The following is a 15,370-nucleotide window of genomic DNA, read 5'->3' on the forward strand; positions in this document are numbered from 1 at the left end:
AAAAAAAAAAAAAAAAAAAAAAAAAAAAAAAGACTTGAGCCCACTTCCTTAGTTCCCGTTCCATCCTCGCTCACTCATTCATGTTCTTTGGCACACCAGCCTCCCTTTGCTGGCTATTGGGGTTTGTCACATGCCGCAACCATATGTGCATCTTAGAACTTAGTTTCCAAAACATGAAACATTGAATGCTAAATCTACAAGTATAGGTATGTGCATATAATCTTCATTTCCTATTCCTACCACCCAGACCCAAAAACAAATTTTATCCAAAGACATTAAGAGAAAATTTGGAATTATCAACACCTTCAAAGTATATCTGACTCAAAATTTAAGGTTTTATTCTCGTTTCGTTCCTAGTTAGCTGTTACAGAAAACTAAACTGTATCCCTTCTCTTTTTGACTTATCAATTAATAATTTGATGCCTTCCGTTCATATGGCACTTTTATTTAGAAATTTTAACTTATATCATCCAACTTGAACAGACAGCAGTTTTTCATAAGATTGGACTCTAATGTTTTGAAATTTTTTAGAAATCAAATTCACCCTCATGAAGATGTGTCATTAAGATAGCTAAAAGAGTAGACATAGCAAAGGTTTATCCACAAGAATAGCTATTGTAATACTGTTTTATAATTGTGAAAAATTAGAAACAAGTTAATATCCAGCATTAGGAAACTAGTTAAATAACTTATAGAATGGAACAGTATGCAACCATTCAAAAATATTAGTTGATATGTAAAACTTACAGCATATTGTCACATAAAGGCAATTGACGAAATAGGACATCCCAGAAGGTCCCATTTTTTTTTAACAAAAGGTATGTATGTATGCATTTAGACAAATACCAAGGTGTTAACTGTGATAACTTGGTTATCTCAAAGTTAATAGTATTTTTTAAATGTGTACCTAGGCTAAAGGAAACTCTAAAGAAATTGGTGCTAGAATCCTTGAGCAATGGCAGCATCAATAGAAAAACATCAATAGAAAAAGAGTATGACTTTCTAAGGTGACTCTATAGATATAGACACCATTCATTGTAGGGCATGGATTATGATAAATTGATTAAAAGCTCAGTTTCATTACTTTAGCCCAGTGATTCTCAAACGTTATCACTTTCCTTCCTGAGGAGCCTTTTAAGCCATTTTTTTCTAAACCTCTTACTTTTAATACTACAGATACAGATACAGTTTATGTACTGTATATTTGTACTTTATACATAAAAGTAGTGAGTTTTTTTTTCTTAGTTACCCCAAACCAATTTTCACCCATCTGGAAGGGATAGCATTTCTGTTTAAAGTACAAGTTTTAGCCCTACTTTTGTATATTAAGCCTGAGGTGATAGTATAAACCAGTGATTACCAAGTCTCGCCAATCTTCAGATCCCCTAAGTGTTTGATTGGATGGATGGGTTGTTCGTTGGTTTTGAATAAGAATTCTAGGATTCCACATTTAATATTTTGTATCAGTCTGTAGGGTAAGTCCCAAGAATGGGGGACAATGACCGTTTTTGTTTTTCAAGCTCTCTGAGTAATTCTGTGATCATACAGTTTGGACACCCTGGTATAGACAATGACTTCATGGTCAGAAAAGCTTTGTAGAGATTGGCTTCAAAGATGGACGAGAAGGGTGTTGTGGTAAAACTCTGTTAGCCCTGTTATAGAATGTTAATAGTGCTCCATTACTACCTATATAAACACAAAAGAAACCTGATACACTACGTAAGCTACATTATAATAAAAATTATAGTCCATTTTTTCAAGTTTAGGCCAGTGTATGCTCTAATTTCTTTTTCCTTTTTTTTTTTTTTTTTTTTTTTTTTTTTTTTTGAGACAAGAGTCTTGCTCTGTCACCCAGGCTGGAATGCAGTGGCACGATCTCAGCTCACTGCAACCTCTGCCTCCTGGGTTCAAACAATTCTCGTACCTCAGACCACCCAAGAAGCTGGGATTACAGGCATACACCACCACGCCTGGCTCATTTTTGCGTTTTTAGTAGAGTCAGGATTTCAGAGTGTTGCCCGGGCTGGTCTCAAATTCGTGGCCTCAAACAATCTGCCAGCCTTGGCCTCCCAGAGTGCTGGGAGGCACCCAGCCTCTTTATTCCTTTTATAAATAACAGCTTTATTGAGATGTAATTCACCATTCTATACAACCTATTTAAAGTGTACGCAATTCAGTGATTTTCATTATATTCACAGAGTTGTGCAACCATGACCACAATTAGGTTCTAGTTCTTTTAAGCAATGGTTTTTATAATAAAATCCCAGGGTAATTAACCTCAGTACCATGTAGTTTATTACAGCAGCTATTTATATAAGGCTAAGGATTTTCTTCCAAACTGTACTTTTATGTTTTTACAGCTTTTTGTATTTATGCTAATATAACCTAATAGTGTTTTTAACTTCCCCAGTTACATTACTTCGTTCAGAACCATTTCACAAGTGCAAGAATGGCTTTGATTGGACTTGGTAAGTTGAGTATTGCCTGCCTATCAGTTTGCTTCCTTAAGAGCAATTCCTTAAACTAATTACGTGAACATAGGATTGAACAAAATTTGAAAACTTCAGCCTTCTATTTATGTCAGACAGGCAATATATCATAGGATTTTAATTGCTAGTCATTTGTTTTGGAAAGCAGAATCCACCATTTAAATTTGTAAACCTCTGGCTTTAAATTCTTTACAGTATTTGTAAAACCTGTGACAAAGGTGAATTTCTCAAAGCAAAGAGCTTTTACAGACTGTTTTTTAAAAGGAAGTACAGCTTACTAGAAAAACAGGCAAAGGGCATGAGCAGACAGTTCATGGGAGAAATATGTTTGTATATGTGTAGCCAACTATCTTTGTTTTAAATGATCAGCCTCACTAATAATTAAGAAAATTTCAATCTGTGATATTGGCAAAATTAAAAGATAAATTAAAATTAAAATTAAAATTAAAAATTAAAAGACACTGCCCAGAGTTAACCAGAGTATGGAGAAATAGGCACTCTCACAAATTGTTAGTAGGAATATAAACTAGTACATTTTGGGAGATCTTTTTGAATATATCTGTTAAAATTCTAGGCTGGGCATGGTGGCTCACGCCTGTAATCCTAGCACTTTGGGAGACTGAGATGAGCGGATCACCTGAGGTCAGGAGTTCAAGACCAGCCTGGCCAACCTGGTGAAAACCCCGTCTCTACTAAAAATACAAAAATTAGTCGGGCATGGTGATTCAAGCCTGTAATCCCAGCTATCGGGGGGCTGAGGAGGAGAATTGCTTGAACCCGGGAGGCAGTAATTTCAGTGAGCCAAGATCATGCCACTGCATTCCAGCATGGGCGACAGAGCGAGACTCTGTCTCAAAAAAATAAAATTCTAAATGTTTATACTCGTGGACCCAGTGACTTTTAAGAATTTGGCTTACAGAAACATTAGGTCAAGTTTACAAAATAGTTGCATGAGAATACCATTTGTAATATTTTTTGTTTTGTTTTGCAAATAACAGCTTAAGATATTATTTACATGCCATAAAATTCACCCTGTTGCAGTGTATAGTTCTGTGGTTTTTAATAAATTAGCTATTACCACTACCTAATTCCAGGGTGTGTTTATCATCCCCCCCAAAAGCCCCATACCCATTAGTAGTCATTCCCCATTCTCATCTTCCCCCTGCCTGTGGCATCCACTAATCTACTTTTTTTTTTTTTAAGACATGGAGGTCTCATTCTTTTGCCCAAGCTGGAGCACAGTGGCACAATCATAGCTCACTTGAATTCCTAGGCCCAGGTGATCCTCCGACCTCAGCCTCCTAAGTAGCAATAATCTATTTTGTCTCTATAGATTTGACTATTCTGGACATTTCATATAAATGGAATCATACAGTATGTGGCCTTTTGTAACTGGCTTTTCTTACTTAGTATAACATTTTCAAGGTCCATCCATATTGGAGCATGTGTCAATGTCTCATTCCCTTTTATGGCTCAAGAATACTCCATTACCACATTTTGTTTCTTCATTCATTGGCATTTGGGTTGTTTCCACCTTTTGGCTGTCGTAAATATAAACATTCATGTGAACATTTTTCTTAGGACACCTGTTTTTAGTTCTTTTGGTTATGTCTAAGAATAGAATTGCCAGGACATATGGTAACTCTGTTTAACCATTTGGGGAACCGCCAGACTGTTTTCCAAAGTAGCTGCACCATTGTACATTCCCACCAGTAATGCACAAAGGTGTCAATTTCCCCACATCCTTACCAACACTTACTGTCTGTCTTTCTGACTATGACCATCCTACTGGGTGGGAAGTGGTTGTTGTGGTTTTGGTTTGTATTTCCCTAATGACAAATGACATTGAACATATTTTCATGTGCTTTTTTTGTCCATTTGTATAACTTATTTGTTTTTTGGTTTTTTGAGACAGAGGCTTTCTCTGTTGCCCAGGCTGGAGTACAATGGTGCAATCTTAGCTCACTGCCACCTCCACTTCCCAGGTTCAAGCAATTCTCTGGCCTCAGCCTCCCAAGTACCTGGGATTACAGGTGCACGCCACCATTCCTGGCTAAGTTTTGTAATTTTAGTAGAGATGGGGTTTCACCATGTTGGCTGGGCTGGTCTCGAACTCCTGAGCTCAGGTGATCCACCTGCCTTGGCTTCCCAAACTGTTGGGATTACAGGTGTGAGCCCCCGTGCCCAGTCGACTTTGGAGAAATGTCTGTCAGTCTTGCGTATTTTTTAATTGGGTTTTTTCTTAATTGTTGAGTTGTAAAGGTTCTTTATATATTTTGGATACTCAAGCTGTTAGCAGATATATTATCTGCAAATATTTTCCTGCATTTCATGGCTCCTCTTTTTACTTTCTTGATATAGTGTTCTTTGATGGACAATGCAGTGTTGTTTTAAGAGCCAACTATTAGAAACATGCTAACGTCCCTCAGGAGGGGACTGATCAAATAAATGGTGGTACAGCCATAGAAAGGGATTCTTTATAACCATTAAATATTTGATATAGACTAAACACTTAGAAATTTTTAAATTATGAAAGATCAGTTAGAAACAATATCAGTAGAATGATACCATTTTAGAAATAAATTGAGGATAATATTAACTACACAAAAAAATTCTAGATGAATAGAAATACTAAGTATATAGTAAATAGTTTAGTAATAGTAAACTATAGTAAACTGGGTATCTCTGGGAGAGTGGCATTATGGCAAGAAGACTTACTTATTTCTGTAATGTTCGGATTTTACAATCATATTTTTAAAACAAAAAATATTTTACGATTGTGTTTTAATAATTCTGGTTCTAGCTTTGTTTTTACTTTTGTTGAAACAGGTGTGAGTCATCCTGTTCTAAAGCAAGTTGCTGAACAGTTTCTCAACATGAGGGGTGGGTTTGGTTTATCTGGTGTGAAGGCCAAATACCGTGGAGGTAAGCATTTCATTCTATTAGGGTTAATTTGTCAGAAGGGCGTTTCCCCACTAGAATAGCATGTCGAGGTGGAATAGGCCTGAATATTTACTATTCAACAGTCTCGGCATAGAATCGGATGACTTGGATGTTGTATTTTAAGCATATGTTTTGTGTGTGTTTGGGGACAGGATGGTATGGGGAAAGCACGGAGCCACAGAAAAGACTCGTGGGTCAATACTGTGTTGTAGGAAATAGTGAAGAATGAAACCAATGGTGAACAAGCCATTTTCTTCTTCCCTCTATCCTTAACCTGGCCCCAGGTGAAATCCGAGAACAGAATGGAGACAGTCTTGTCCATGCTGCTCTTGTAGCAGAAAGTGCTGTCGCGGGAAGTGCAGAGGCAAATGCATTTAGTGTTCTTCAGCATGTCCTCGGTGCTGGGCCACATGTCAAGAGGGGCAGCAACACCACCAGCCATCTGCACCAGGCTGTTGCCAAAGCGACTCAGCAGCCATTTGATGTGAGTCTGAACAGTTGGTATCTCTCCTTTTGCTTTCAAAGGCTCAGTATTTAAGATGTAATTCTGATAATCTACTCTTGAAAAGTAAGACAAACACACAGAAAATCTTTGTACAATTGAAGAGATAGCCAGGCTTGATTTTAGTATATTTGAGGGTCTATCAAAAACTCACTGGCTTTTCTACTTTGTCTATTACTTGTCATTAGTCATATAGAAAAAGGAATTTAATGCTTAGAAATAAAGGGAATCCACATATCCGTTCCCTTTAGAATGAAGTTGTAGATATTAAACTTTCCCCTGGATTCTAACTAGTCTTTTTTTCTAGATTTTCTTTTGTCCCCTTCTGTTCTTGTGGCTACTTCCTGAATCTCACTATTCTTTGTTTTCCAACCAAGTGGACAAGATGAACACCAAGAAATTGTTTACAGACTCACTCTTCCAGCTTGAGATTAAATTTAAAAAGAAAAATGAGAGGCTGGGCACAGTGGCTCACGACTAAAATCCCAGCACTTTGAGAGGCTGAGGTGGGCGGATCACTTGAGGTCAGGAGTTCGAGACCAGCCTGGCCAACATGGTGAAATCCCCATCTCTCCTAATCCAATAAAGTAATTTAATAGAAATTCCTAGTTCAGAACTTGGCCAGAAATTTGGAGTATAAATAGGATGGCCTCAGAATTACAATTAAAGAAATTGAAGTCCAAGCCAGCTGCGGTGGGTCACGCCTATAATCCCAGCACTTTGGGGGGCCAAGACAGGCGGATCACGAGGTCAGGAGATCGAGACCATCCTGGCTAACACAGTGAAACCCCGTCTCTACTAAAAATACAAAAATTAGCTGGGCATGGTGGCGCACACCTGTAGTCCCAGTTACTTGGGAAGCTGAGGCAGAAGAATCACTTGAACCCAGGAGGCGGAGGTTTCAGTGAGCCAAGATCGTGCCACTGCACTCCAGCCTGGGCGACAGAGCGAGACTCTGTCTCAAAAAATAGAAAAAAAAAAAGAAATTGAAGTCCATTCTTATGCTTTACATGGACTGAGCCAATGGTTCTCCAAGTTTAATGTACATAAGAATCACCTGGAACACTTGCTAAAAATCTGGGCTCCCATGCTACATCCACAGGGACCTGAGTCAGTAAGTCCATTTCAGGAAGCTGAAAGTTTGTATTTTTAATAAGAACTCAGGTAATTTTTACATAAATGGTCCACATAATCACTGTAAATTGGGTTCACCCTAGAGAGCTAAAAGCTCTGCTCAAACTAGATAGCAATATCCCTGTTATTCAGAGGCTAAACTCTTGATACCTTGGACATCTGGATAATGACCACTAAGCAGAAATTTTTCTCTTAACTTTTTGACTTGAGTGTATAAGAGAAATAAAAGTAAATTGGTGAAAAAGTCCCTACCAGCAGCAGAGAGAAGAAACCAGGTCTGCCTAATGCCAAAGCCCATCTGTATTATAATAATAATATTTGTGGATTAGTGTTTGCATTAACCTTTAATCATCTAAAGAGGGTTAGAAAATACCCAGCATAAGGGAAAGGGAGCAGTCATTTTAGAAATATTTAAATGAAGAAACAAAGCCGTGATAGTTCTGAAAGATACAGAATACTTTAGTTCTTGATAGAACTGATTAAGTAAAATATTAATCTATTTTGTTTATACTGTGAAGGTCCAAGTTTTTTCTAAGCAAACTTAAAAGAAATCGTGCCCTGTTTTACCTGGCAGAATATCATGCAGTAAAGTCTCATTATCTTTCAGGTTTCCGCATTTAATGCCAGTTACTCAGATTCTGGACTCTTCGGGATTTATACTATCTCCCAGGCCACAGCTGCTGGAGATGTAAGTTGCATACTCACCAAACTTCTTTCATTAACAAGTTATTTTCCCCCTCGGCCATGAACATGTTTTCAGTTAAAATATGGAGTGTTTGAATGCAGTGCAATGACTTATCAGAGCTCTGTATAGTATGATATCATTGAAGCATTATCTGCTATAGGGAAATTTACACATGTATACTAATGCTTCCAGGAAAGAGGAGAGAATTGCCTACTTGAAATTTTGGTTCTGGTTGGACAAGTTACATTGAGTTGGCTCTGAAACATCTAAATTGAAGAACCCAGGAGAGGGGAAGGCCAAGATGTTTATTTGCAAGTCTTCAGTATAGAGATTGTGTAGAAATCAGGGATATGTATGAATGATTGTAGGAAAAGAAAACTAAAGCTCAGTTTCTGGGAAAGAACACCATTTAAGGAGCAAGTGGCTAAGAAAAATGGCCCAGGTAAACAGAAAGAAAAAGAGAAGCTGTTATATTTGAAGGCTAGGAAAGAGAGAATGTTTGACACCATTTTGACCCACAGTGAAATAACATTCATTACCACTGAGAAGTCTGGTAGTTTCAGCAAACTGGGACATCATGGGTGATTTTAACAGTTTTGACTAGAGTAGTGGAAACTGGCTAAAATGTGTAGTGATTAAGGAATGAATGACAAGTAAGAAATGAGAGGTTGGTGTGGGCTAGTGGAGCTTAGACATTCAAGGAGCAGGCTGTTTTAGGAGAGTTTACACAGAGATTAAGTTGAAAGAGACATTCAGACTGAACAAAAAGATCGGAGCAGTTATCGGAGACAGAAAATTATAAATGGCTTAAGTCTGAGAAAGGAATACGTGGGATCCAGCACACAAGTGGACTGTTTAGCCTCACAGACAGGCTAATATTGGAAGATACTGGGAATATGGGGAAGTAACGCCTCAGTGAGACAGGAGGCTAAGTCATGTTTTGACAGAGAAGGGAGGAAAATTTAAAGAAAGGGAAGTTTGGGACAAATAGTGAGGTACACAAAAAGTGGGTATTCGCTGTAGTATAGGTGTATCCTTGAAATCAGCGACCACAAATTCATAGTACAGTCAGTCAGCACTGTCATGTAATTTTTCCTCCGTTGCGTTCACAAGCGTAATGGAGAAATGGAGGAGGTAGGTGTTAGGGTTAATCCCAGGTTGGAATCCTGCAAAGTGGGCAGGTCAGAAGTATGAGGATATAGCAAGGGAGTTGGGAGCATTGGAGCATTGGCAAGAGTGATTAAAAGGATGATTCAGGGATCTAGGCTCAATAGAGAAGTGAAGCCAGAGGGGGCCTGATAAATTGAAAGACTGGACAAGTCAAGGAACTAGAGATCTTGATAAAGTGGAAGAATAAGGATAGTGAAATTAAAGACTGAGATCGGGGTCTTAGAATTGAGGACTTCAGAGGTATGCAAATCTAGGCTATGATCAGGTCTGGGGTGTGGCTATGAAAATGGGCAGCAAAAATGAAGGGGAAACAGAGGTCCTAGAATTTAGGTGATCAGAGGGAAAAATAAGTAGCAGACTCAGCCAGCATTGGGATGGAGAAAATCATGGCCAGATTTATTTACTTATTCAACAAATATTTACCAAGTACCCACATCCCTGGAACTTTATTCTTTCTTTCTCTTTTTAAATACCATACAAGGATTCAGATTCCTTCTTGACTCTGGCTTAGTAAGTATGGACAAGCCTTACAAATTGGCTGTGTATGGATTACTACTCTCTTCTTAGTGAATAGTAAGAGATAGCGGTATTAATGGCATGACACTGCAAGAGTCTGGAGAAGTTTTAAAGGTGCTTATTCTTTATGGGTGATTAGAAATCCATGTGTTTGGCCGGGTGTGGTGGCTCACACCTATAATCCCAACACTTTGGGAGGTTGAGGTGAGAGGATCACTTGAGCCCACACATCTCTAAAAACTAAAAAATTAGCCAGGCCTGGTAGCATGCACCTGTAGTCCTAGCTTCTTGGGAGGCTGGGGCAGAAGGATTGTGTACAAACAGCTGCTTTATGAACATAGGAAGAATAAGGAACCCATAGTGATGACAGCATTCCACATGGACACTGTGCTGTTTGTCTGGAACTAACCTTCCATCTGTGTCTTTGCCTCAGTAAAGAAGCGTGTCAGTGCTGCAGGAGACCCTGGTACTGACCACAGATGACCAACTTTTACTTATCTGTCCTAGGTAATCAAGGCTGCGTATAATCAAGTCAAAACAATAGCTCAAGGAAACCTTTCCAACACAGATGTCCAAGCTGCCAAGTAAGTCTCCGTGTTAACTGTGTTTTATGTTTTTGTTATTTGAAAGTTGTCTTCTTTTCATATTATGACAATATTACAATATATGCTCATAAGGACTGAGAAGCACAAAAGCATAAAAGGGAAACATCCCCATATCCTACCACCTAAAGATATAATTGTTAACATTTTGACCAGTCACAGTGGCTCATGCCTATAATGCCAGCACTTTGGGAGGCCAAGGCAGGTGGTTCATTTGAGACCAGGAGTTTGAGACCAGTCTGGGCAACATAGCAAGACCTTGTCTCCACAAAAATTAGAGAATAATTGTTAACATTTTTCTTAGTTTATTGATCACACATTTTTAAACATAATTGTTAATATTGTATATATAGATGCTGCTTGACTTACACTGGGGTTACATCCTGAGAAATCCATAAATCAAAAACGCATTTAATACCCTGATAAACCAGTCATATAGCCAAACAATCATAAGTTAAACCATCGTAAGTTAGGACCATCTGTATACTTTTTTATCCTATTTAAATAGCATTCTTATTCTAGAAGTTTGAAAATTACAGATAAAAGACAAAAATAATCTGATTCCCTACCAATGATTCTATATTTTCATTGATTCAAATTACTAAAAATTTAAACAATATTCATTGGTGTGTCAAAATACACTTGTGCGTTTTCTGCAGTTATAAAGATATCTTTGGGCTTAAAATATTTTTGTATTTCATATTACTTTCTTGGTGTAGATTCCCAACTGAGTTAAAGAGTTATAAACGTAACGAAAGGCTCCATGTTAGAGTGCGTGTATGTGTGTATATTTAAATAATACATTTGCCCAGGCGCAGTTGCTCATACCTGTAATCCCAGGACTTTGGGAGGCTAGGGCAGGAGGATCGCTTGAGGCCAGGAGTTCAGCCAGTCTGGGTAATGTGGCAAGACCCTGTCTTTACAAAAAGATATTTAAAACTAGCCAGGTGTGTTGGTGTGTGCCTGTAGCCCCAGCTACTCAGGAGGCTGAGGAAGGAGGATTGCTTGAGCCCAGGAGTTTGAGGTTGCAGTGAACTAAGATCATGCCATTGCACTCCAGCCTGGGCAACAGAGCAAGACCTTGTCTCTTAAAAAAAAAAAAAAGGGGGGGGGGTATATATTTCTAAGTCACAAATCTAAAGAGATTGTACCAGTTTCTAATCACACCACCAGTATGTAAGAGTACCTATTCTACAATAGTTTCTTTCTTCATTACTGATTTATACCCAAAACAGATCTGATTTTGTTTTGTTTTATAAGAAAGACTAAAATATTTGTCTGCTTTTGGCAATTTTAAATCCCCACTGTCCAGATTGAAGGTGTTAACAACACTCCTAATTCATTAGTAGTTCGAGGGTTTCTCTAAAAGAAAGACTTGGGACAAAGTTGGAAATCAATCTGCATTTTCATATAGCAGTTTAAGACATTTAAGTTTGACTCCATCTACTTAGGACAATTCAAAATGTGAATTTTGCAACTCCAGTGGTTGTTATGATCATTTAGTATTGCCCACAGGGGAAGTATGACAGGGTGAATTACAACCCAGGATGGAACAACTTTTTAGTCATTTCTGTTCCCATTAGTATTGTTAAGTTTTGTTATGCTGAGCACACTACAAAATTGCATCTCTTGTATAAGTACAACACAATTTATTAAATATTGTATATATAAAACCAAGAATCAATAGGATGCAGGGCTGGTTGATTGTACCAAAAACAAAACATGATGAGAATACATTGAAACACTGGATTTACTTAAGAAAACCTAAGTTTTCAAATCTAATTTATTTAAGAGAAGGTATTTTCTTAATAAGTGTAACAGTTCTTATAAGGTATGGTGATATGTAGGAAGTAGAATTTTGATTATTAATGTCAAGTTATGTTTTCTGCCATTTTGATGGAGTTGATACTTTTTCTTGTAAGGTTCTTAGTCTTCCTATAGTGAAAGAGAGAAAGTGAGGTGTCATTGCTGAAGGTACACACTAATAACCTCTTGGTAGTTTATTGCAGGTAAAATCATTTTTTAATTAAGCTGACAGAGTGGTAAAATTGTAGCATTAAATTGTAATTATGTTTAAATGGAAGTCTTGCTATAGCATGTTAAAGGATGATACTTTGAGGTTTAAATATCAACTGACTTATCAAACACCATGTCTATAAGTAATAAGTTTCTGGGAGAATTGTAAATTGGATTTTGTTTTATTTTAAGTGTCTGCTTTTGTGCCCATATTTAAGCTGCTGTTGCTTATAAGACCTGTACTGCCCTTCCCCACCTACCTTTTTAATCATACCTTGTGCTCACTGAGACAAATCTCAGCAAGAGGCAGGAGTTGCTTCACTAATCAAAACCTCACGTTAAAATAGTTTTACCTAGATCCAAGTTCTAGTCCAAAATCAGAAAGCAATCTCTGGTGTTTATTCAGTATAGTTTTGTACTGACAGCTTTCCAAATAGTAATGTATACAGTACAGTACTTGGTGAACTGAAGAAATAGAATGGAGGCCATTAGCACTGTAAGTTGTTAGTTTGCCTGTTTACCAAAAACACGTTGAAGAGTTTTGGGGCGAATACCTTAAAATTGCCCTGTTTCACTGCATAAGAGGAACTGGCTTGACTCTACTTCACCCTTGGTGGAAACTAACAGGCTCTAAAAGAGGCAGCAACAGCTGAAGTGGATACTGCAGAAATAGCAGAAGCTCTTTCAGACACCCCTGAAACCTGCCAAAACTACAGGTAATACAAGTGAAATGGTAGCATAAGAAGAAAATAAACATGAGAATCTTCAAACTGTAAGCATCGAAAGGTATCCTCCATCCAAGAAGAGAACCCAGTTCATACAAGGAAAAGGCAAAAGGAAAAGATCAAGACTGTGACCTTTATGACACTGTGACCCCAGCCGTGGGCCAGGTGGAGTTGTCTGTGGTGACACCCCGGTTTGACAGAAGGGTCTTCAAGATCCCTGGTCTGCACACTCTAGCAGCCAGAAGGTAGGTTGATAATACACACTGTCCCCAGCTTGCCATGGATCACCTTACAATTTTTCAACCTGGCTACAGAGCAATACCATCGCAATTTCAGCTTCCAGTCATGGGTCACATAACAATGGGGATACGTTACGAGAAATGTGGTGTTAGGTGGTTTCATCACTGTGTGAACCTCATGGTGTACTTACACAAATGTAGATGGTATAGCCTACTACACACATAGGTCTGTGTTATAGTCTGTTGCTCCTAGGCTACAAACCTGTACAGCATGCACTATATACTGAATACTGTAGGCAGTTATAACACAATGGTAAGTATTTGTGCATCTAAACATAGGAAAGGTACAGTAAAAATAAAGCACAAAAGATTAAAAAAAAATATGCCATTATAGGACATTTACCATGAATGGAGCTGGCAGGACCGAAAACTCCTGCTTTCAAGTGAGTCAGTGAGTGAGTGGTGAGTAAATGGGAAGGCCTAGGACATTACTGTGCACTGCTGTAGATGCTAAACACTGTAAACATAGGCTACGTGAAATTTATTTTTTTAAAATTGCACTACAGCATTATGTTGTCACTAAGTAATAGGAATCTTTCAGCTCCCTAATAATCTTATGGGACCCAATTATATATGTGGTCCATCATTGACCAAAAACGTCATTATGTAGTATATGACTATACCTTGAATTTTGATCTTTTCCTAGGCTAGTGATATGCAGTACATGAGATAATCAATACTTTCTTATAAAATGGGCTTATGTTAGATGACTTTTGCCCAACCGCAGGCTATTGTAAGTGTTCTGAGCACATATGAGGTAGGCTGGGCCAAGCTATGATGTTGGATACGTTAGGTGTATTAAATGCACTTTTGACTGCCATCTCAGTGGATGGCAACCCTCTCACTGACAGCAGAGAGATCTTCCTCACTGTGCCAGTAGGCAGGAAAAAGAGCATGCTGCGACTGGCCAGTGACGTGTAGAGGATCCAGATTGCACAACCGGATCCAGAGGCCTTGGGAAGCATTAGGGAGCTCTCCAGCTGTCTCACTCAAATCTGTAGCAGCATATGGACCCACAAATGGAGGCCAAAGTGGGCCCTCAATTGGACACTTTGGCAACCCTGACGAGACTTCTTCCCTTCAGACTTACTGTTTTAGTGTCATGTTCCAGAGAAGGGAGCGCCGTTCTTCTTGGGGAATTCAGGAAGAGGGAGACACGCCGTTACTATATCGATTCAATAAAGCTTTGATGTTCGCAGCCCCTTGCTACCATCCAAAAAAAAAAAAAATTGCCTTGCTCTGTAGCTCTGTAAAACTGACTTCTGCCTTTTATTGGACAGGAACAAGCTGAAAGCTGGATACCTAATGTCAGTGGAGTCTTCTGAGCATTTCCTGGAAGAAGTTGGGTCCCAGGCTCTAGTGGCTGGTTCTTTCGTGCCACCATCCACAGTCCTTCAGCAGATTGATTCAGTGGCTAATGCTGATATCATCAATGTAAGTAAATGAAAACGTACGATTTAACAACGTAGAACTTAATGATCCAATTTCAGAAGGATGCATAAGCGTCCTCGGGCGGTATACGCTATTCTCATGTTTGGTGCCCATCTACTTAATATGGAGGCGGGAGGGCCCATTCCCATAAGATCTGCAACAAGCTTCCTTGTCAGCTCGAGTGTATGTATCTTCCTCCTTCAAATAAACTACCATTAGGTTAAACTCTGCTGTCAGTGAGAGCGCTGCTGTCCACTGAGATGGCAGTCAGAAGTGCATTTAATACACCTGATGTATCAAACATCAGGTTAAACTAATGGTAGTTTATAATACGGGCTTATGTTAGATGACTAGAGGTAAAGAAGAGTCAAGTATTGGCAGTTTCATGTCATCCAACCTAAATGTGAAGTTTGCTATTTTTCCTCTTCAAGTATTTCACCATCCAGCATCTTAAGATTTTCTTTACTCTTCTAAGCCTAAGACATTCTTCCGTTCTTGCTAATTTTTTTTTTCACATATGTTATTGTTCCCTACAAGATTGAGCTGTTTTGAGGGCAAGGACTATGTCATGTACTTCTTTGTGTTCCCTACTGTGCCTAACAAGCACATGACCTACAGAATTAATCCAAAGTAAGTGGGTTTTCCCCATTTTCTACATTAAACTTACCAACTCGCCTTCCGTTGTACATGTCTCAGCCATCTTCTCACCAACAGGTCTACTTTGTATAGGGACAGTGGGGGTAAGAAAAAAAATAAAAAACCAAGCTGGGTGTAGTGGCTCATGCCTGTAATCCCAGCACTTTAGAAGGCTGAGGTGGGCAGATTGCTTGAGCCCAGGAGTTCAACACCAGACTGGGC

The 15,370-nt window shown here is 38.6% G+C and overlaps 1 protein-coding gene across 1 annotated transcript in view; it reads left to right on the forward strand.

The window, feature by feature from the left end:
- Window positions 1-15,370, forward strand: part of UQCRC2 (ubiquinol-cytochrome c reductase core protein 2) — a 31,226-nt gene that overhangs the window by 14,079 nt on the left and 1,777 nt on the right. Inside the window, exons 8-13 of the mRNA XM_017850217.1 lie at window positions 2,411-2,468; window positions 5,319-5,414; window positions 5,717-5,916; window positions 7,676-7,756; window positions 9,947-10,023; window positions 14,362-14,515. Of these exons, the coding sequence (XP_017705706.1) occupies window positions 2,411-2,468; window positions 5,319-5,414; window positions 5,717-5,916; window positions 7,676-7,756; window positions 9,947-10,023; window positions 14,362-14,515 (666 nt within the window). The remainder of the gene's footprint in view (window positions 1-2,410; window positions 2,469-5,318; window positions 5,415-5,716; window positions 5,917-7,675; window positions 7,757-9,946; window positions 10,024-14,361; window positions 14,516-15,370) is intronic.

Source organism: Rhinopithecus bieti, unplaced genomic scaffold, assembly GCF_001698545.2.
Source record: "Rhinopithecus bieti isolate Rb0 unplaced genomic scaffold, ASM169854v2 scaffold_1918, whole genome shotgun sequence".
NCBI classification, from domain to species: Eukaryota; Metazoa; Chordata; class Mammalia; order Primates; family Cercopithecidae; genus Rhinopithecus; species Rhinopithecus bieti.